A 22827-nucleotide genomic window follows, 5' to 3' on the forward strand; every position below is an offset into this window, starting at 1 on the left:
ACTCTGATGTTATTAAATAAGTACAAATTCAAAACTTACATATGCTGTTGATGCAATTTTGCAATTTCTTTTTCAAAGTCTTGAGGCTGACCAGGGATGAAAGAATAATCAGAGAGGTAGCCTGGTAAGTTTTCTGAATGGTCGTAGTCTCCCAATTCAGCTGACAAAAGGAAAATGTTCAGACTTTAATTCAGACATAAATCTCTTCATCAATATACATACATAATGTCACTTAACTAAATAATAAACATCTGTCCACATCACTCTTCAACTTGTCTGAAACTATATTATATTTTACCTTAATCTTGAGTTGTACTATACTATTTTTTCATCCTGAAAATTTTTTTGGTTTTCTACAGGGTAGTTTTTCTCATGACACTAAGAACATAAATCAATAAGTGAAAAATCAATCAGTGAAATATATTTCTTAAGTGTTTACTGTGAAGAAAGCATTGGGAACCTAATACAGATGAGACCAAGAACAAACCCCACAGCAACTATGAAATATTTTCTAGCTTGGGAGACTAAGAATTATTAGGTAAATGAAACATTACAATACTTACACTGAATAGCAAAGGAAGCCAAAAGGGCAGCAGTATTATAAGGACAAGGCAATCTGATAGAGAGAGAAGATATTTATTACAATCTTTAAAAAGTCTTACAGCATTTTACTTCATTTATATTTCAAAATACTGACTTGAAATTCTTGGTGAAATCTAATTTTTGCCCTCAAATCAAGAACACTCTCTCTTAAGGCTCTTTAGTAAAAGAAATACTGTGCTTTCCTTATGTCTTTTTAAATGCAAACTTTTGAAGACAGTAACCACATCATCATCCATGTAAAGTTTGTCAATTGGCTTCATATTAGATCAGTTTGGAAAGAATTTTTTCAAAGAAGCTGGAGGTATCCTTAATAAAGTGTCAGGTTTTTAAATTTTGATTTTTGTAACGTTTTTCCTGTCATAGTCAGCATGCAATATGTGCATTATTTATCTTGTTATAACATTTTTATACTGGTGTAGTGGACAATGGATTTGAAGTTAGCAAGGTCTGGGTTTGATTTTGGCTTCAGACACTTAATAGCTATATGATCTCTTTCCTGTCTCCTCACCTGAAAATGGGAATAAGAATAGTACCTACTTGACAGTTTTACTGTGGGGTCAAACAAATAATCAAGTAATAAAATTATTCCATTTTAGGTGAAGTGTTAGGTACTGGGGACAAGATCTAAATATTTTAAAAAATGAAACAATTTCTATTCTCAAGGAGCTTACATATGTCTATGTGACAACATCCATCTATCCACCTACACACTCACATATTCACACATAAGCATAATAAAGAATAAAGACAAATTAGGAGGTCATTAGAAGCTGGAGGAGGGACCAGAAAAGCCTTGTATAGTAGATTATTCTTGAAGGATAAGATGGATTCTAGGAAGTAGTTCCAGGGGTAGGAGATGGTCAGCAAAAAAACAAAGAGATAGATGAGGTGTTTGGAAAATGAAGCCTTTATGACTAGACCACTGACTATGAGGTGAATAATGTACAAGTAGATTAGAAAGAGAAGGTAGAGTTATGTTGTGGAGGGCTTTAAAAACCAGAGTAGTTTATATTTGATCTCATGGAGCAAGTGTAGTTTTCTGAGTAGAGGACTAAGATGGTCAGATGAGTGCTTGGGGAAAATCACTTTAGTAGATTTGTGGAGGATGCCCTAGAGTTGTGAGAAAATAGATAGGAAAACTAATTATAAGGCTGTTAAAACAAACAGGAAATGTGTGATGTGTGCATGAACTAGGGTGGTGATTCTGTGAAGAAAGAGAAGAGCTCAAGGAAAAACTTAAAAGTTTGGTAACTGACTGAATATGTGAGATAAGAGAGAATTGAGGACACTAACCAATTTATAAAGTTGGGATACTGAAAGAGTGGTGGTACTTTAAAAAATAGGGAAGTTTGGTAGAGGGGATAGGTTTTGGAGAGTAAAAGAATGAGTTTGATTTAGGACATGTTGAGTTTGAGGTAATTCTGGAACTAGTTTGTGAAATCTAATAGTAAGTTGGTGATGCTGGACTAGAATTCAATGGAGGAAATAAGTTTGTATAGAAGGATAAATTTGTGTAGAAATATCTGCATAGAGATAATTATTAAAACCAAGGGAGTTGGTGACATCAATGAGAAAGAGTATGATAGTAAAGAAAAGTACAGAGAGGATTTAGACAGAAATAAATATATATAAATCACTTGGAAACTTTAAAATATTATATCAGAGAGCTATTAAGAGAGAAATGAAATAGTATTTAAGAGTTTGCATTCTGATAAATTTTAAGTATAACACTGTAGATATGAGATACTTAATCAATCAGAAAATAAAAAAAATTATCACACAATTCAAACAGCAAAAATTGCTTACCTTCCAGTAAGAATGTCTTGTTTAATTTGCAAAAAATACTGGTATCTTTAAGAAAGAAAAAGAAAAAAGACAAACTAAGGAGATCTAAATAATGAAAAAGTCACTTTTATTTCAAAGTACATTTATTCTAACAAACAAAATTAAAATAAAAATTATTTGGCTTTTAATCTTACATGTTAAAATGTTAAACTATATTAGGAAACCATAGGAAATTTATTATGCCAGACAACTAAGTTTAATGTAAAAAAAAAATGAATGCTATCTTTAAAAGCTCCCTGGAAAGTAAAACTATGTTTCCTAAGGCACAGAGTCCTATCAACTTCCATTATAAAACTGAAAAAAAAATTTCAAGACCATTTCAAGACCAGGGGAAAATCCGGGGATAACTAACAATGGGTTCAATGGTTTTCTGGATATAGGATTTAGAGAAAATTGTACAAAACAAGAAAGAAGTAGAGTGTGAGATGTGGCACTACATTAGTTAGAAGATTACAAATAAGTGCACCATTCTTTCTGCTAAAACAAAGAATGACTTTGAAATTGAGTGAATGTCCATCACTGAATGACTGAATAAACTGTGGTATATGTTTATTATGGAATACTATTGTTTTATATAAGAAACAAGAAGGATGGGAATTCAGAAAAGCCTTGAAAAATCTGCATAAACTGATGCTGAGCGAGATGAGCAAAACCAGAAGAACATTGTACAACATAACAGCAACATGGGTTGATGATCAACCTTAAAGGAAATGCTCCTTCCAGCCATTGTTTTTCAATTTGATATCCTCCACCAGTTTATTTTCAGACCTACCTTTAACTTCACCAGATATAATCCAGCATTCTCCAAACTTTCAAAGTCCTTTTTTTCAATTTGACATTTATGGATTTTTAGACCTCTAAATACCTGCCTTTTTAAAAATTTTATATTATTACAATAATCTTGTTGTGAGAATAAATATAACCCCCCCCAAAAGGATGAAAAACCACAAGAATAGTGAGAGAAAAAAATGTACTTCAGCCTATATTCAGACGCCAATGGCTCTGTCTCTCAGATGAATTGCCTTCTTTATCATAAGTCTACCAGAGAAGCTGCTTCAAAAATCTTTCCACAGTTGCTATTACTATTTTTCCCTCTACTCTATTCCTTCCCACTCTCATTTTTTTCTATTCTCTCTCTCTCTCTCTCTCTCTTTCACCCTGTCCCTGTTCAGAAGTGTGGTGTATCGGAGTACTCTCTCCCACAATCTTCTCTCTCCTATCACCTATTCCACCCTCCCCTCTCCCCATTTCCCCATATCCCATCCCTTTCCTCTCATTTTTCTCTAGGGTAAGATGGATTTCTATACCCTGTTATATGTGTATGTTATTTCCTCTCAGCCATTTCTGATGAGAATGAAGGCTCACTCATTCCCCTTTGCCTTCCCCTGTTTCACTACATTTATAAGAGCCTTCTCTTGACTCCTATGTGAAATATCTTAGCCCCTTCTTCCTCTCCTTTGCCTTCCTCCCAATACTTTTTTATCACCCACTGACTCCATCTTTTTACTATACCATTGTATTCAGCTCTTTCCTGTGCCTTGTCTAGATATATGCTCCTTCTAACTGCTCTTATGAATGAGAAAGTTCATATGACTTGGCATTCTCTTCTTCTTATGCAGGAATACAAACAGTTCAACATCATTAAGTTCCTCCTAGTTAGTCCTTCTTGTCCACCCGAGTCCTGTACTTGGAGATCAACATTCTGTCCACCTCTGGTTGTTTCAACATGAAAGTTTGAAAGTCCCCTATTTCATTCAAAGTCCATCTTTTACCCCTTAAAGAGGATGTTCAGTTTTGCTGGGTAGTTGATTCTCAGTTGTAAACCAAGATCTTTTGCCTTCCTGAATATCATATTCCAAGCCCTAAGAGCCCTCAATGTGGATGCTGCCTGATCGTGTGTAATCCTGACTATAGTGCCACGGTAGTTGAATGGCTCATTTCTGGCAGTTTTTAGTATTTTCTCTTTGACGTGCGAGTTTTGGAATTTGGCTAGAATATTCCTGAAGTTTTTCTTTTGGAATCTCTTTCAGGAGGGAATCAGTGAATTCCCTCAGTTTCTATTTTACCCTGCTTCTGGGATCTTAGGGCAATTTTGCTGTATTATTTCTTGAAAAATGAAGTCTAGACTCTTTTCCCGGTCATGACTTTCAGATAACCCAATAATTTTTAAATTATCTTTTCTGGATCTGTTTTCAAGGTCAGTTGCTTTTCCAATGAGATATTTCACATTTTCTTCTAATTTTGGGGGGGTACAGTTTTATTTCTTCCTGGATTCTTACAAAATCATCACCTTCCTTTACTTCCATTCTGCATTTTTAGGAGTTATTTTCTTCATAGAGCTTTTTTATCTCCTTTTCCAGCTGGCAAATTCTGCTTTTTAAGGTATTCTTCTCCTCATTTGCCTTTTCTCTTGCTTTTTAAAACCATTTGGCCTAAACTGATTTTTAACATATTGTTTTCTTCAGCATTTTTTTTTGTATTTCTTTTACCAAACTGCTGGTTTGGTTTTCATGATTTATCTGCATTGTGCTCAATTCTCCTCCCAATTTTTCCTCTACCTCCCTTGATTGCTTTTCAAAATCTTTTTTGAGCTCATCCATAGCCTGAAACCATTTTCTATTTCTTTCAGACTTTTTGGATACAGAAGCTTCAATTTTGTCATCTTCTGAATATGTATTTTGGTTCTCCATGGGACCAAAGTAATTTTCTATGGTCAGATTCTTCTTTTTCTGTTGTTTGCTCATTTCTTCAGCCTATGACTGATTTATTGCACTTCCTAGGCTTTGGGGTTTTTTGGGGACAATCCACAGGGTCCTTAATTCTTCTAAGGTCTTATGAGAGGCTCTGACTGCCCTCTTGTCTGTGTTCAGTCCCTCCCCTCTGCCCTGGAGCTGTGAGGATGGTCCCTGCTCAGTTATGGTAGTGTGGGAAGCCCAAACTGCAACCTGAATCTGAGTATGAGCAAACAGCTGAGTCCTGCCCGAGGGAGAGCAGAGATTTCTGTCGTCTCTCCCTACCCCCGTACCATATATGGGCTGATAGCTCTGGACATGCTGGGTGGCTGTGCTGACTCCCACTGCAGGTTCTCATAACAGGGCAGTTCTGAGGCCAGAGCTCTGCTCTGTATTCACTCTGGTGCGGCAGAGTTCTCTCACCATTCCTTCTGTCTGTTCCCAATGATTAAACTTCCACCTTTGCCAGGGACCCAGGTGTCCAGCCCATCTGTACTGTGCTGCAGCTGTGCTGTGGCTTTTTCCAACCCACAGTCCCTGTAGAACAGACCTGTCCTGGAGATCTAAGTTGTCTTGGACTGGGAAATTGTATTAGTCAGTCTTACTTTGGGTTCTGCCCCTCTAGATTCTGGCTAGTCATGATTTTATGGCTTTTGGAATTTTGGGGGGAAATCAGTTTCCAGGAATTCCTGCCTTCACATTGCCATCTTGGCTCCGCCCCACTGATGATCAACCTAATGAACTTGCTCATTCCATCAGTTGCAATAATCAGGGAAAATTTTGGGGTATCTGTGATGGAGAATACCATCTATATTCAGAGAAAGAATTGTGGAGTTTGAACAAAGAACAAAGACTATTTTAATTTTAAAAAACATTATTATGTAATTATGTAATTTTGTTATCTCTTATATTTTATTTTTCCTTAAGGATATGATTTCTTTCTCAACACATTCAATTTAGATCAATGTATAGCATGGAAACAATGTAAAGACTAACAGACTGCCTTCTGTGGGGATGGGGGGGAGGGAAATGAAATTAGGGGAAAATCATAAAATTCAAAAATAAATAAATAATTTTTTTTTTAGAAGGCTTTGGAGCAGCTAGGTGGCACAGTGGATAGAGCACTGGTCCTGGAGTCAGGAGTGCCTGAGTTCAAATCCAGCCTCAGACACTTAATAGCTAGCTGTGTGACCTTGGGCAAGTCATTTAATCCCACTGCCTAAGGAAGGAAGGAAAGAAAGAAGGAAAGAAAGAGAGAAAGAAAGAAGACTTTGAGAATTAAGCTGAGAGGCTTATATGTTATTCAACAAGCAATAGAAAGCAACTGAAGATAGATGACTAAAAGAATCACATGATGACATTGGCAAAATTACTTTGGTAGCAGTGTGCAGGATTACCTACAGTGGGAAAAGACTTGAGGTAGGGACAGTCATTAAGAGGCTGATGCCACAATTTAGGAGAGATTTGATGAGGAACTAAATGAAGGGAGAAAAGGGGTTACATGCAAGAGAATTGACAGTTCTAATATTGTTAGAGCAGAACTTTTCTTCTGGGACATCATTCTAATTTCCAAAATAGGTAATTACCAAAATAAGTAAAATTCAAAATAGGATGTCCAAATGTTAAAATCTAATAATAATAAAATTATTGTAAAATAATAAATATAAAAGTAAACTCATAATATTATTTTGTATAACATTTGTAGGAAAATAGAGAAAAACATATAATATATTTAATTCTTCAACTAAGATTTAATATACAAAAATTATTCATTTCCTCATTATAAGGTCCACTTTCCCCTAAAACTAAACAAAGATGATTTTAAAGAGTTAATTGTTGAGTTGAACGTTCATCTACACCCCTGATAAACCCTAGTAAGTTGTTCTATCAGATAGTGGGAGACAAAGTGTCACTATGGTTAGGAAGACATAAGTTCAAGTGCAGTCAATGACGCAATGTATTGTTATTTAGTCATTTTTCAGTCATAGTAGACTCTCTGTGACTCCTTTTTGGGTTTTCTTAGCATAGATTAGTGGAGTGATTTGCCATTTCCTTCTCCAATTCATTTTTTTAGATGAGGAACTAAAGCAAAAATGTTAAGCTTACCAGTCATACAACCAATACAGTTTCTGGGGCTGGAACTGAACTCATAAAGTATTCCTCTAACCACTGTGCTATCTAGCTGTATTACCATAAGCAACTCATTTAACAAATATATGTCCCTAGGTAACAACTTTAAGACTCTAATTTAACAGACTATCTGAAATCTGTTCAAGGTAAAGGAGGTTTGCACATTCATGAAATCACAGGTCTAGCCTCCCTAAAATTTAAATGTGCATATTAGTTTTTCTAAGCATAATCAATAATAGACAGGGAATAAATAAAGAAAAAGACCTTTTAAGAGCTAAACTAATAATGACAAGGCAATTATGAAACATTTCAAGTTTAAAAACACTGCAGATTTCTAAACCACATTGCAAACCCATGTACCAGTTTTAAGCTAGATCTAGTCAATTAATATTTAATGAGCACCTACTGTGTACAGAATCCTGAATGGGGATAGAAAGGAATATACTTTTTTCTGCAGTACATGGCACTTACACAAAAATTGACCATGTACCAGGGCATAAAAACCTAATGATCAATTGCAGAAAGGCAAAAAGAGTGAATACATCTTTCTCAGATCATAAGGGAGATATAGACCCAAAACTATTTGGAAACTGAATAAACTTATTTTAAAGAATGAGTGGATCAAACAAATTATAGAAAGAATTAATTATTTTATCCTAGATAATGACAATAATGAAATAACATACCAAAACCTATGGGATACACTTAAAGCAACTGTCAGGGGGATATATTCTATCTTTAAATGCTTATATGAATAAATTAGAGAAAGAGGAAATCAATTAACTAAACATGCAACTAAGAAAATTAGAGAAACAAATTAAAAATGCCAGTTAAATACCAAATTAGAAATTCTAAAAATTAAAGTAGACATTAATAAAATTGAAAGCAAGAAAACTGTTGAACTAATAAATAAAACCAAGAGCTAGTTTTATGAAAAAATTAATAAAATTGATAAACCTCTGGTCAATTTGATTAAAAAAAAGAAGAGAACCAAATTGCTAGCATCATAAATGAAAAAAGGTGAACTCACCAACAATGAGGAAATTAAAGTAATAATTTGGAATTATTTTGCCCAATTCTATGCCAATGAATTTGATAATCTAAATGAAATGGATGAATATTTACAAAAATATAAGCTGCCCAGGTTAAGTGGAGAGGAAATTAAATACCTGAATAACCCTAACTCAGAAAAAGAAATTCAACAAGTCATTATTGAACTCCTTAGTCACAATAATGGCGGGGGAGGGGGAGGAAATTATTAGATTCCTAGAATTATCACTTCTAGAAAAACCCTAATTTTAATAGTATCTATCAGGGACCATTAATTATCATGTATTTTTCCTTCTGAGCTTCTCTGCTCAAAGTCCTATTATTGCCACTATCCTCAATCAAAGGGGTCAATGATGGTGGCACAATTCTCATTCTGTAGAATTTGCAAGAAAAGATACATTAAGCAATCATAAAAGTCTAGCAGTAACTTTTGTATATCCAAGTCATTGGAGCTGCTGAAGAAGCAGAATCAAAGTAATCAATTAAACACTTGGTATGAGATTTCCAAGATAAATTGTAGCTATTTTGAATGAAATTTCTTTCTCTTTTCCTCTGGGCTTTTGTTAATAATATATAGAAAGGCTGATAATTTTTATGGGTTTATTTTATATTCTATTATTTTAACAGAAGGTATTATTTATTTCAATTAATTTTTGGTTGAATCTGATATCCTTTAAGTAAACAATAAAATTATCTGTAAATAGTGATGATACTGTTACTACCTTGACTATATAAATTCCTTCAACTTATTTTCCTTATCTTACTGCCATGTCAAGGATATCAGGCAGTAAGGACAAGACAATACTTTTGTCTCTGATCTTATATTTGCTCCACTTACCAAGATATAATAAGGACTTATATGATTAATAACTATAAAATACTATACAAAAAATAAGATTTAAATAATTGAAAAAAGTATTAATTCTTTATAGTTTGGCTAAGCTAATAAAATATTTTGATTGTATTTCTAAATACATTATAGAATAGTTACACATGACAGTGAATACCCTTTATATAGGCTTCTGCTTTCTTTTTTTTTTCTGCTTCTTTTGTAATTTTTTTTTTTGCCGTTCTATTAACCCCATTATAAGCTGTTTTCTCTCTCCCATTTACTCTCCCTTCAATTTTAAAAAAATTTCTTGTAACACAAATACATGGTAGAGTAAGACAAATGACTGAATTTGCCACATCCTAAAATGTATGTCTTATTCTGCATTTGGAGTTCATCACCTCTATCAGTAGGCACATACTTCATTTTCAGTACTCTAGTAGTGTCACTGGTCAAGCACAAGAAAAATTTATATAGTAACAATAACACTGTAAAGAGAAACAGCTTTGGGGCAGCTAGGTGGCACAATGGATACAGCACCAGCCCTGGAGTCAGGAGTACCTGAGTTCAAATCCGACCTCAGACACTTAGATAATTATCTAGCTGTGTGGCCTTGGGCAAACCACCTAATCCCATTGCCTCGCAAAACCCCCAAACAAACAAAAAAATAAATAAATTTTTAAAAAGAGAGAAACAGATTTTAAAAATTAAAAATTTCATCTTCTCTGTACTGGTTCTCTGAAATAATTTTTCCTTAATATTTTCTTGTCAAGCAATGACATTTCATATTATTTACTGTTTTGTTCCAATTCCCAATTTATAAGTTTCTTCTTAGTTACAAGTTTTTTTTTTTACCATTACAAAAAAGGAATTGTAAATATTTTTAGTTCATATGACCCCTTTTTGTCTTCAATTTCTTTCTGGCATAGGCCTTGTGCCAATTTTGCTGGGTCAAAGGAAATGAACACAAAATGCAGAATGAGACATATATTTTAGGATGTGGTCAATGCTATCATTTGCTTTACTTTACTATGTATATGTTACAAGGTCAAAACTTTGGGGGAATAGTTCTACAAAGCTTTCTAAAATAGTCATATCAATTTAAAGTTCCACTGCATGCACCTATATAACCTCTCCAAAAATTTTCCATGTCTTTTGTCATTTTTGCCAAATGCAGTAAGGTAGATCCTTAGAGATACTTTATTTTGTATTCTCTATTAATGATCTAGTACATTTTCTCATATAGTTGTAGATAGCTTGAACTTCTCCTTTGATGACCACCTATTCATAGCCTTTGATCATTTGTTCATCTAGTGGAAAATTGAATCAATATAAATAAAATAACAACCTTGCCTAAATTAATTTACTGATTTGGTGCTATAGCAATCACACTCCTAAAGAGTTACTTTGTAAAACTAGATTAAAAAGATGACAACATTCATCTGAAGTAGCAAAAGGTCAACAATAGCAAATGGAATAACATAGCTGGTATATAGTTGTGAACTAATTCTGTATCACAGAAGTTCTCTGACCCAGTGATACCATTGTTAGACGTTTCCCACAGAGATCAAATACATACACACACACACACATATATATATACACACACACACACATATATAAATATATATATATACATGTATGTATGTATATATGTATCACATATATAACATTTGTATCAGTTCCTTTTGGTGTAGCAAATCGTCTCCCATCAACTCAGGAGATCAAGAAATTGTAGAATATGAATGTAATACAGTAATAGGCAAACTACAAACTGCTTCTTTTAATTATCAGTTGAGGATGGTCTTTACATTTTTAAATGAAATGAAGCTTTATTAACAAATATAGAGGGTAAAATAGAAATTGAAAGAATCAATTCATCACCTCCTGAAAGAAATCCAAAAATGAAAACAGCCAGAAATATCATAGCCAAATTTCAGAATTCCCAAGTTAAATAGAAAATATTAAAAACATCCAAAAAAGATAAAATTCAAATATCATGGAGCTATAGACAGGATAACACAAGATTTAACAACTTCTACATTAAGGGCTCATAGGGCTTGGAATATGATATTCTGAAGGCCAAAGAGCTTGGATTACAACTATGAATCAACTACCCAGTAAAACTGAATATACTCTTTCAGGGGAAAAGATGAATTTTCAGTGAAACAGGGGACTTTCAAACTTTCCAGATGAAATCACCAATGCTGAACAGAAAGTTTGATCTTCAAGTACAGGACTCAGGTAAAACAGGGAGAATGTGGATGGAAGAGCAAATCATGAGGGACTTAATGATATTGAATGCATGTATTCCTGCATGGGAAGATCATACTGATAACTCATATGAACCTTCTCATTTATTAGGGTAGTTAGAGGAAGCATATATAGACAAGCCACAGTAGAGAATTGAATTTGAATGTATAATATATTAAAAAGACAGTTAAATGGGGGACAAAGGAATATACCAGGAGAAAGGGAAAGGGGAGGTAGAATGGGATAAATTATTTCATGAAAAAGAGATAAAGAAGCTTTTGCAATAGAGAGGAAGAGGAGAGGGAGTGAGTGAATGTTACTCTCATCTGAAGTGTCTCAGAGAGGTAATAATATAACACACTCAATTGGGTATAGAAATCTATCTTACCTGGAGGAAAATAGGAGAGAAAAGAGATGGGAGAAAGGGGGGTGTAGGAGGCAGAAGAGAGGGAAGACTGTGGGAGAGAGTAGTCAGATAGAACACACGTGAAGAGGGACAGGGTGAAAGAAGAAAGAGAATAGAAGAAATGGGGGTGGGGGCAATGGAATATAGGGAAATACAGACAACTCTCTGATCGCTTTATGATAAACAATGCTATCCATCTTCAAGTGAGACTTGATGGTGTCTGAATGTAGACTGAATCATACTTTTTCCCCCCATTTTATTTTTTTTTTTGAGATTTCCCTTTCTTTGTGTGTGTGTGTGGGGGTTACAACATGATTATTGTAGTAATGTTTCTCATGGCTACACATTTTTAACCTACACCAAGTAACTCATTTTCTCAAGGAAAAGCATTTGAAACTCAAGGTTGGAAGTAAATGCTGAAACTTGCTTTTGCATAGGACTGAAAGAAAATGACCTGAAGGGGATAAAAAAAGCTTAATTCAGTAGTCAAAAAAAAGACCAAGTTGATCATAGACTGGATTAAGAGTTCTGAGAACTAGGGAAGTGATGGGCTTGCCATATTTTTTTTGTTAGACCCAATCTAGAGTATTATTTTCAGTCTTAGGTAGCATGTTTTAAGCAGGATGTTGATAGTCTGCAGCCATAAGGAGGGGGCAGTCAGTATTGTGAGGGCCTATTCAAACATGTCACATGTTTAGTGTGGGGAACAAAAGAAAACACTTAGAACAATAGTTCCTAACCTTGGATTTGTTCACTTAAAAAAACTGAAAACTGTATTTTAAGATAATTAACTACCTTTATAATCCTCTATATTTATACATTTAAAGACATTACTCTGAGATGGGGTTCATAGGTTTATACCAGACTTTCAAAGAAATTCAATGAATAAATAGCTTAAGGCACCCTGACTTGGGGAACACACAATCTTCAAATTCTTGAAAGTTAGCTATTTTCTCTTTTAATTTTTTTAAAAAATTTTTGCAAGGCAATGGGGTTTAGTGACTTAACCAAGTTCACACAGCCAGGTAATTATTAAGTGCCTGAGACTGAATTTGAACTCAGGTACTCCTGACTCCAGGCTTGGTGCTCTATCCACAGCACCATCTAGCTGCCTCAAAAGTTAGCTATTTTCTATGCCTAGAAAAGAAGAAATGGTTGTGGAATGCTGAGGAGGGTTAGCTTCCATTTAAGGAAAGCCTCCCTAGCAATCAGAACTATAGAAAGAGAAATGAGTTGACTCAAGGGAATTGAGTTGTCCTTTACTGTAAACCTTCAAGAAAAGACTAAATTGGCTATTGGTTGGCTTTTAGGTAAGTCTTGTTTAGATATGGGTTAAGCTTAGTGATATTCTGGTAAATATAAAACAAGCTGCTCTCTAAAAAATGTATGCAGAATATACTTTTAAGTTTCATTAACATTATTTACTTTTTCTCTATCACTTTCTTAAGTCTAAAGCTTGTACCAAAAATGCAGCAATTAGTTCTTATAAACCAATTATCGAGCTGAATATAGTACACCTCTGTTCAAACTAGATAGCCTAAGAGGCTCTTTCCAATTTTGTGACTAATAAATATCATTCTTCAAAAAAAAAAGAAAGAAAAAAAAAGAAAAACCTATCCTTAGCAACCTGCTTTAAAAAAAAAAAGAGGTCGGGGTTGTGATAAGTCCCATTAAGGGCATGCTACTAAAGCATAAAAAATGACAAATAAGACAGAGAAATAAGATTGCAAAAACTGATACAGAATTACAACTATGACAATAAAAATGTGAATGAACATAACTTTGAGAGATCTCAGAATTCTGGCCAAGGCAATAAATTAAAAAAAAAACCCATCAAAAAGACTAATGATATAATGCAGGGATGATTAATCACTTGGAAAATATATGAAAGAATGCAGATTCAGAATGAAATATATATTCTCAGATTTGGCCACATGGACAACATATTGATTTGTTTTATTATGCTATACATCTTTGTTACAAGGAAAGACTTGTGTTTGGGTATTACTTGGAACTTCAATAAAATATTTGCTGATAGAACAATATGCAGAATTTTCTTATCATCTTATTAAATTTCATATAGCAACTTATGAAATGATTGAAAAAAATCCAGTTTCTTGGGAAATACTTTTTTGAATTCTTTTTTCATGCTGAAATATTTGTATTTATTGATTATTATGTTCAAAACAAAAGGAAATTGTTTTAAAGATTCTGTAATATCTTGTTGAGCTAAAAAATATTTCAACTATAAAACAAGAAAGTTTTTTGATGGCTTAAGCATAAGTTAAAAACCTCAGTTCAACTTTCAAATTTGATAGGACAACCTTTTTGACTTAGTATTTTGGATTACTTAAAAGGCAGGCAGTAAAATCTATTAATTTGAACATGATTAAAAGTCTGTGATTATATGGATTAGTTCTAGGATAACTATTTTCATTATTACAGAAACCTAGGCAACTTGTTTTTGTTCAACAAAAATATAGCATAAATTATAGCAGAAAAAAATGAATAAAATTAGAAAAAATGATGAACAGTTTTAAAAGAACATAATACTTTTAAATCTTATTTTTCTTGTTTATATATATGTTTTATTTTGTAACAGGTCTAAAACGGAACGTTTTGCATGACTTTACATGTATCATTAATAGCATATTACTTGCCTTCTCAAGGTTGAGGGAGGGCAGGAAGGGAGAAAATTTGGAACTAGAAATTTTAAAAAGTGAACATTAAATTTGGGTGGGGGTATAATTGGAAAATAATTAAATAAAAATTGTATTTAAAAATCTAAAATGCTTATTTGAAATCATTCTTGTTTCTCTTAATCACAGAATCTCAGGTTTAGAAAGAACTTCAAAAGCCAGCTAATCTAACCTAATCAAATGATTTTAGAACTCCTTTATACTCTTGAAAATTATTGATAACTCCCCAAGATCTTTTATTTATGTGAGTTAGATCAATCTATATTTATAATATTAAAAATTAAAATGTCTCTGTATTGTTATGAAATGTTTTGACTTTGTAGATCCCCAGAAAAGGTCTTGAGGACACCTAGGGATCCTTGGATCAACACTTTGAGAACTGATATGTAAAGCATTTTCAATAAGTAGAAATACAAACAGGCTACCCTTTGAAAGACTTAAAGTGAAGGTAAAACCAGTATCTCCCTTAATACAAGGCTAATTATTAGGAAAGTTTTCCTTATATCTAACTGAAAATCTGTCTCTCTGAAAATTCTATCTACCATGGCTAGTTTTACCTTCTCAGAACAAGCAGAAAGTATCTAATGCTCCTTCCATTTGACATTCAATCATACAAATAGCTTTGAAGACTTCTGTTATATTCCTTGCCTACTGGTCTCACCTTATCGAATAAATATCGAGCTGTCGATTGGTTAGATCAATATGACAAACTATGATAGTTTGTGCTGGAATTTCTGATTCATATCACCAAGTAATAATGGCATTATTTCCTCAGATCAAAAGTATTCACTCTAAACATTCTACAGAATACTTTTCAAGTAGAATCAAAAGGTCTAATTCATGTCATATGAAATACATAAATTGAAAACCGGATAACTTGTGACTGCAGGAAGAACCCAAACTTAAGCCTGTGTCCTCTTAGAATGTAGAAGCTAAATAAATCTGCATAAAAATGTGCATAAATGTTATACAACAAGCTAACTACAAACAAATGACACTACTATGCTATACTAAAGCCCTTTTAAGTAAAATCAATTGGATCTTCTTTTTCAAATGCCATTTCCCCCCTTATGTTTAGAGTTTAAGAAAGAAACAAAAATTTCATAGAAGAATGGTTTTCAAATGGTTTTCAAAACTTATTTATAGCATTTCATGTTCTCCACAGTGAAGATAAAATGGATGTAAACTATGTTTATTATTATACATTGCTATAAGAAAACATCACTCTATAAAATATGCCATGTTCTATTTGATTATAACTCAAATTTCCAAGAGAAGAGCAAAATTACTTTAATTAGTTACAGAAAATGACAATCTTTTCCCACTATTTGCTTCACTGATATTTATGTCTGATGTCAGTTTTCAATTAACATAACTAAGAAAATAAAGCTCCTTTACCTACCTTGTATATTCTTCTTGTAGCTTGTTGGGATCGCTCACAAAAAATTTGACTCTCAAGTTCAAACTGTAAGGAGATCCTCCTAGAAGTAACAGAAGTATGTCTAATTAATTAGGTTATCTTACTTCTTTATCTTTACAAATTATACTTGAAAAACATCAAATAGATATGTATGCTCACTTTTTAACTGTTTCCTTATTGGTTTGTTTGGATCCAGCCACCTCTGAAAAATAAATAAATAAATAAATGACATTAAGACTCTTTTCTCTGTCTTTCTCTGAAATCTATCAAAATCTCTCAAGATTTGGAAAGCAATGTATCAAATCTGGCAAATTTGTTCCATATTGAAATTTACAATGAAACTTGATAAAATAGAATTCACTAGGTTTAAAACAACAATCCTCAAAGAAGGAATGAAGAAAATTATATGTAATTGAGTTAGTTAAATCTATATGGATTTGAATCTGAGTTTCTCAGATGATAAGCCACAAGGCTTACCATGTGTCAAAGGTAGTTTATTATTTAAAGTAGAGATGCTCCACTAATTTATTAATCATAGCATAAGGTGAGCAGTCTGACGTGATTATAGCTGAAGAATTTCTATTACCTAAAAGAATTCTTATGAACTAGCTACAGTTTACATTATTTTATTCAGGTCAAAGCAGCAATCTACTTTTGAGTGTTTTTGTAGATATTCCTGAATCAATGTATCTATATATAAAAAGTAATTTCATCAATTTACTCTGTTTAAACACATGATGATTTTAGATAAGATAGTAGTTAGAATTTGGAAATCAAATATTTAACGAAGCTAGAACACAAAAATTTTAAATTCTATTTCTGGATACTCACAAAAGAAATGAGAACAGTCCAATTAGCAGCATAATATAGAAAAAAGTAGGCAAAATATGTATGTGGAAGCACTTTAAAAACATTTAAAAGCTACCCAAATATAAGAACCAATATTATATTACATTCTAAGTTCCATTCAGGACTAAGTTTCTCAGGGTAAAGTTCATGGCTTTTAAGTCAAATCAATTCAAAAAATATTCCTGAATGCTTAGCATGTGCGAGGCACAATGTAAAAAAACACTAGGGATTCAGCAAAAAGGCAAAAAAACAGTCCATGCTCTCAAAGAGTTCACATTCTAATAGGAGGAGACTGTGAAAAAATACAAACAAGCTCAAAACAGAATATGGTGGAGAGAATCTCAGAAGTTAAATACTAAGATTATGGAGCACTGGGAAAGACTTGTAGAAGATCGAACTTTAGCTGAGACTTGAAGGAAGCTGGGAAGTGTGAGATAACAAGGGCTCTGAGGTGGGGTAGTAAAAATGCCCAGTCAGGGCAAGGGAAAAGAATTGCAAGGTTAGATTATGTATGGAAGTGTAAGGTAGAGGAAAGGGTCAAGTTAAAAGGACTTACAAATCAATGAATGGATTTTATAAGAGATTCTAGAGACAAAAGGAAGACACTGGAATTGATAGGAGAGTGACAAGATCAGAAATGAGCTACAAGAAAACTATCCCTGAGTAGAGAATGGCCTTGAATAGGGAAAGGTTAGTGACCTACAGAGCAACAACAGGTTGCTGCAATAGTCTAAGCATGAGGAGATGAGGTCCTATAACAGGGAAGGAGCAATATTAGAAGAGATCAAGGATCGCATAGAAAAATGGCTATGGAGAAAAAAACTGACAGAACTTGGCAACTAATTGCATATGGGTGGGCTGAGAGTAAGTAGTGGGGGATAACCACTAGGTTACAAATCCGAGTGAGTTTATTAGTGGGGTGAGTTTTGGGGGAAAGGGAATTAGTTCAGTTTTTTTTTTGTTTTTTGCAAGGCAAATGGGGTTAAGTGGCTTGCCCAAGACCACACAGCTAGGTAATTATTAAATGTCTGAGCCCGGATTTGAACTCGGGCACTCCTGACTCCAGAGTCAGTGTTCTATTCACTGCATCACCTAGGGGAAAGGAACTTAGTTCAGTTTTAAGATATCTATGAGACACATAGTTTTGGATAGCCTATTCAACTTGGAAGATGTGGAAGACGTGAAGAGAGTCCAGAACAAAAACCATGGGGAATAGCTACAGGCTTGACAAGGATGAAGACAAAGCAAGGACTGGCCTTAACAGGTAGGAGAATCCCAAGAAAGTAGTATTTCAAAAACCTAAAGAGAAGAAAGTGAATGACAATTTCAAAAGCTGCAGAGAAGTTAAGAAGGATGAAGAATGAGAAAAGGTCACTAAATTTGGCAATAAAGAAATCACTGAAAGCTTGGAGAGAGCATAGGTCTGAAGTTAGATTGCAGAGTTAACTCAGAGAAAAGGAAGTAAGAGGTTCTAATTGTAGAAAGTCTCTCAAGAGGGTTAACTACAGAAAGGAACTGAAATAAAGGATAACTAACATTATGGATGAAATGATTAAGAGTTTTCTGAGAATGAGTGAGATCTGGACATGAAATAGCCAGCCAGTAGACAGAAATTAAAGATTAGTAAGAAAGTAGCTATGATACAAAGGGAAACCTGCTGAAAAGTCAGTATGGAATGAAATCACTTATACATATAGAAGTATTTGCCTGGGCAAGAAGGGCTATCACTTTATGTGAGATAGGGCAAAAGAGGAGGATAGTGATAGAAGAAATCTAAGTGATTTGAAATGAGGAGTATATAAAAAGGAGCTTTTAGGGAATAGGCTCAATTTTTTTTTTAGTGAAATATGAAACAAATCTCAACTGAGAGGCAAACAACAGGTGAGTTATGGGATAATTGAGGAGGATGAAAATGTTTAGAAAAGCTATAGCAATGAATAGCATAGGAATTGATTAGAGAAGTGTAAAAGGACTATCTTGCCACATTGAAGGTTCAGTTGAGAATATGTAGTGTACCAAACAACAATTTCAAGGTCTTCTCAGCAATGTTCAACAGTAATAGAATAGGAAAGAAGGCAGAAGATGTTGGGAGCAATTCAAGAATGACACTTAAGATTGACATAATATTTGACATAAACAATAGAAGGGACTCTAGGAAGAGAAGGTAGGAGAAAGTAGGAGTAGTCAGTGTAGAAGTAATAGCCTAGGAATGAACTGAAGGAGCAAGGGAGAGGTCATGGTCCTGCCTCATATTTAGTACAATACCATAATATAGGAGAATTAATCATTTGGTAAAAATCTATTGAATAGGAAAAAAATAACCCATCAGTGAACATTACTAGATTCAAAGAGATTAAAGGCAAATATGCCTCATGCGACTTCTGTAAGTCACATGAGGATTTAAGGATTTCTTGGGTAGATACATGATTTATGAAAAACATTAAATTTAGGATGCATCTATATCAGAAATTGGCTTGTTTTACTTTCTTCCTTCCAAATTGTCAAAATAGAGCCAAAAAACCAAAACCAAACAACACAACATTATACTGAAATAAAACACAATCCCTCCATGTAAATGCTTTTAGGAATTAGATTTATTTAAAGAGATTAATTATTTTTATAACTAGCAAAGGTAAAACGATAAATCTATAGGAATTAAATAGCACTGCTAAGAGTTGCAGTATGGCAAAGGGTTTTATTTTTTCTTTTTCTTTTTTTTGAAAGGATCTTTCCAATGATGGAACTGATTTTCATTTTCATGATATAACTGAATTCATTCTATATCCTGCTATACCCAGATTACTAGGCAAGTAAAGAATTCTTCAATGAATTTGAGGAGAAAGTTGCCATAATTATGGATGTTGAAACGTTAAATTGTGAAGGAAAAAATTGCTATAAAAACCTATTTAGAACATCAATTTTAAAATACCTATATTAAATAATTATTATTTTAAAAGTATTTGAACAATCCTATAGTAGTTGAACACTGATGCTAACTAAGAAAAACGATCACCTTAATTTTATAAAATAGAAAAACAAAAATACACCATCAGTATAGAAAGAATTGCTGACTTCACTTATACCCATTTCTATGTTCCTTTTCATGGGTTTGATCCTCATATTCTAGTTTGAAATGTCAACTAGCTATTGTTTTATAATGAAGTCCTTCTCCCTGTAAAATATCTGCCTATTTCAAACTTCCCAAAGAAACAAAAAGTACCGTAATACAGTAACCACAGAAAGTCAAAATGGCTGACATCTATTTTTGCTTCAAAACAATTATCTTCAAAGTGACTTAATTTCCATGATTAGTCTATTATATATATTGGGCAAAAAAACTGTTCTCTTGAGAGGGAAATTAAGTCTTAGTTTAGTAAACCTGACTGGCTCACAGATTAAGAAATAATCAACAGAAAAAAACAATGTAATGAATAAACGAACAAGCAAAAATTTTTGATACTTACACAAAAAGTAAAAAATATATTCTTAATATAATCATTAGGGAAAATGATAAATGAACTCAGTGAAAAATTTAATTTGAAATTCTTATTAGCTTAAAATGATGTTTGTTCCAATACTTGACCATTACTTTTTATCATATCTTATACTATACCATAATTTTTATAAATGAAAACAGTTCTTTATGAAAGCTATTAAGGAACACTATTTATAATGTAAGTTACTTGTGAAAATGGACTTCATTCTTTGTATTTTTTATGTTCTAATAAAATATCTGATATATAGTAGTTACTTTAAGATTTACTGACTTATTAAGAATATAACAAAGATTTCTTTAACTTCTACTACATTTAGCAATAAGAAGCAGGGGTAGGATAAAACTCAAGAACCCCAAAGACTGTAAGCTCCTTGAGGGTATGCTCTGTTTGTTTTTTACTTTTGTGTGCCCAGCATCTACTAGTGTCTAGTTATAGTAGTCATTAATAAAATTGTTGAATCAATGAAGTCTCCTAATCTCTAATCTTCTGTTCTTCAACCACAATGTATTGCCTCACAATTAGTCATTTGTTATATTATTCCCTTTCACAACCCAACCCTGTGTTTCTTGGCTGAGATGCTCTTTTTCCTTGTCCTTGGGTGTGTCCCTATTTTGTTCACCATAAGAGTTGCTTTTTCAATGACCTGCTTGCTCCAAAGTTCAATTATACTAGTAATTATAACTGCTATATAACGTTTGAAAACGTTCCTTTTAGAGCTCAACAAAAGTTAAATAAATCTGATCATTTTAATTTGGGGCTCAGACCGGCTATTTTATTGACATAGGATAAGAACACTTCTTACCAATGCAACTATATAGGCACCTGTTCTTAACAGCTTTACAAGTTGTATAGGACACAGAAAAACTAACAAATCTGATTAGGATCAGATGAGTAGTATAAAAGGCAATTCCTGTACCAAGGTTTTCCTAATTTTGAAGCTGGAGCCCTATCCAGTACACAATACTGCCTCTCAATATAAATTATTCTTACTAAGAAGGTGGCAAGAAAATTCTGATATCCAAAACAATGTATTTTGGATAATCTCCTTTTATTTACTAAAAGAAGACAAGGGGGAACAGTGGGAAATTCACTGAAGGTCGGACTGCTCCTAATTTTGCCCTGATATTGTCCCATAGATATGTCATTTCCTTGGGTAAAGTGAGGAAGCTGCAAGGAGAGTTTCTGCCGTTTGACTTCCAATTCTGTGAAAGTCCAGCCAAGAATATAGAACGAGCTGACTCAATCTTTAAAGTTCTGGGCAATGATAGTTTCTTAGACCAAATAATTATACTATCCTTTGGAAATACAGGCAGGGAGAAGAAAGTTGCCTAAACTGTGCTCTTCCCTGAAAAGTACCTTCTGGGACTGAGACACTTCTACTTTCTAAATCTGTTATCTGTTTTATATACCTTTCCTAGAATAGGGTTTAAATCTTTTCCTTTAAAAATAGTTTCAATCAGTTCGGAGTTCAGATTCTGATTTTGATCCTGTTGTTAATGGTTCAGTTTTACTCCCTGATATGCACTAGGACTTCTATAAGGCAAATTTTCAAACCCTATACAGTTACTGTAATGGGTAGTATAAGAGTATTTCAGAGTATTTTCTTATGATATAGATCAGGTCAGAAACATGATTAAAATATATCTAAAAAGAAACCACCATCCCTCATCATTTCTTAGAGAACAATGGTATTCCATCACAATAATATACCACAACTACTTCAGTCATTTTCCCAACAATTGGTGGACATCCCTGCAATTTTCAATTCTTTATTTCCACAAAGAGTGCTACTCACAATAGTTTAAAACATATAGGTTTCCTTTCCTTTTTTTCCCCAAGCATCTTTGGAAATTGACCTAGTAGTGGCATTGTTGAGGCAAAGGATATAGGCAATTTAATAACTTTTTGTGCAAAAGTCCAGATTGCTCTCCATAATGGTTAGATCAGATCAAAATACTATCAACAGTGTATTAGTGTCCTAATTTTTCCACATCCCTTTTAACATTTGTAGTCTTTTTCTCCAATCATTCTAGATAACCTAATAAATGTAAAAATAATACCTCAAAAGTTTGTTTTAATTTGCATTAGTCTAAAAATGACTTAGAATACATTTTCATATGACTAGATATTTTAATTTCTTCATCTGAAAACTGTACATACTCTTTGACTATCAACTAGAGAATGACATGTGTTCTTACAAATTTGACAAAGTTCCATATTTGAGATACGAGTCCCTTAGCTGAGTCTTCACAAATTTTTCTTTTTTCTGCTTTCCTTCTGATCTTAGCTACATTTGTCTTATTTGCATAAATAATAGTAAATAATTTTAAAATTTAATGTCACTGAAATTATCCATTTCACACCTCAGACTGATCTCCATCTCTTGATTACTGATAAACTGTTCATTCATTGAGTTTAACCATGCAGAATTGTCAGTTTTTTAAATCTATTTAACTCACTATTCAATTTTAGCCTCACTTAAATCTTTTTTTTTTTTTTTTGGTTTCTGCAAGG

General features: G+C 33.2%; 1 protein-coding gene across 5 annotated transcripts in view; it reads right to left on the reverse strand.

Moving 5' to 3' along the window:
• The window catches only part of PTPN4 (protein tyrosine phosphatase non-receptor type 4), a 255843-nt gene that overhangs the window by 107765 nt on the left and 125251 nt on the right, over positions 1–22827 (reverse strand). For 3 of the 5 annotated variants that reach the window (XM_074214981.1, XM_074214984.1, XM_074214983.1), the window contains exons 3-7: positions 16127–16169; positions 15950–16049; positions 2410–2454; positions 564–616; positions 40–160 (exon numbers count right to left, since the gene is read on the reverse strand). In XM_074214981.1, coding sequence (XP_074071082.1) covers positions 40–160; positions 564–616; positions 2410–2454; positions 15950–16049; positions 16127–16169 — 362 coding nt within the window. The remainder of the gene's footprint in view (positions 1–39; positions 161–563; positions 617–2409; positions 2455–15949; positions 16050–16126; positions 16170–22827) is intronic. The other 2 variants (XM_074214982.1, XM_074214985.1) reach the window with 1 other exon arrangement.

Source organism: Macrotis lagotis, chromosome 1, assembly GCF_037893015.1.
Source record: "Macrotis lagotis isolate mMagLag1 chromosome 1, bilby.v1.9.chrom.fasta, whole genome shotgun sequence".
Classification (NCBI taxonomy): Eukaryota; Metazoa; Chordata; class Mammalia; order Peramelemorphia; family Peramelidae; genus Macrotis; species Macrotis lagotis.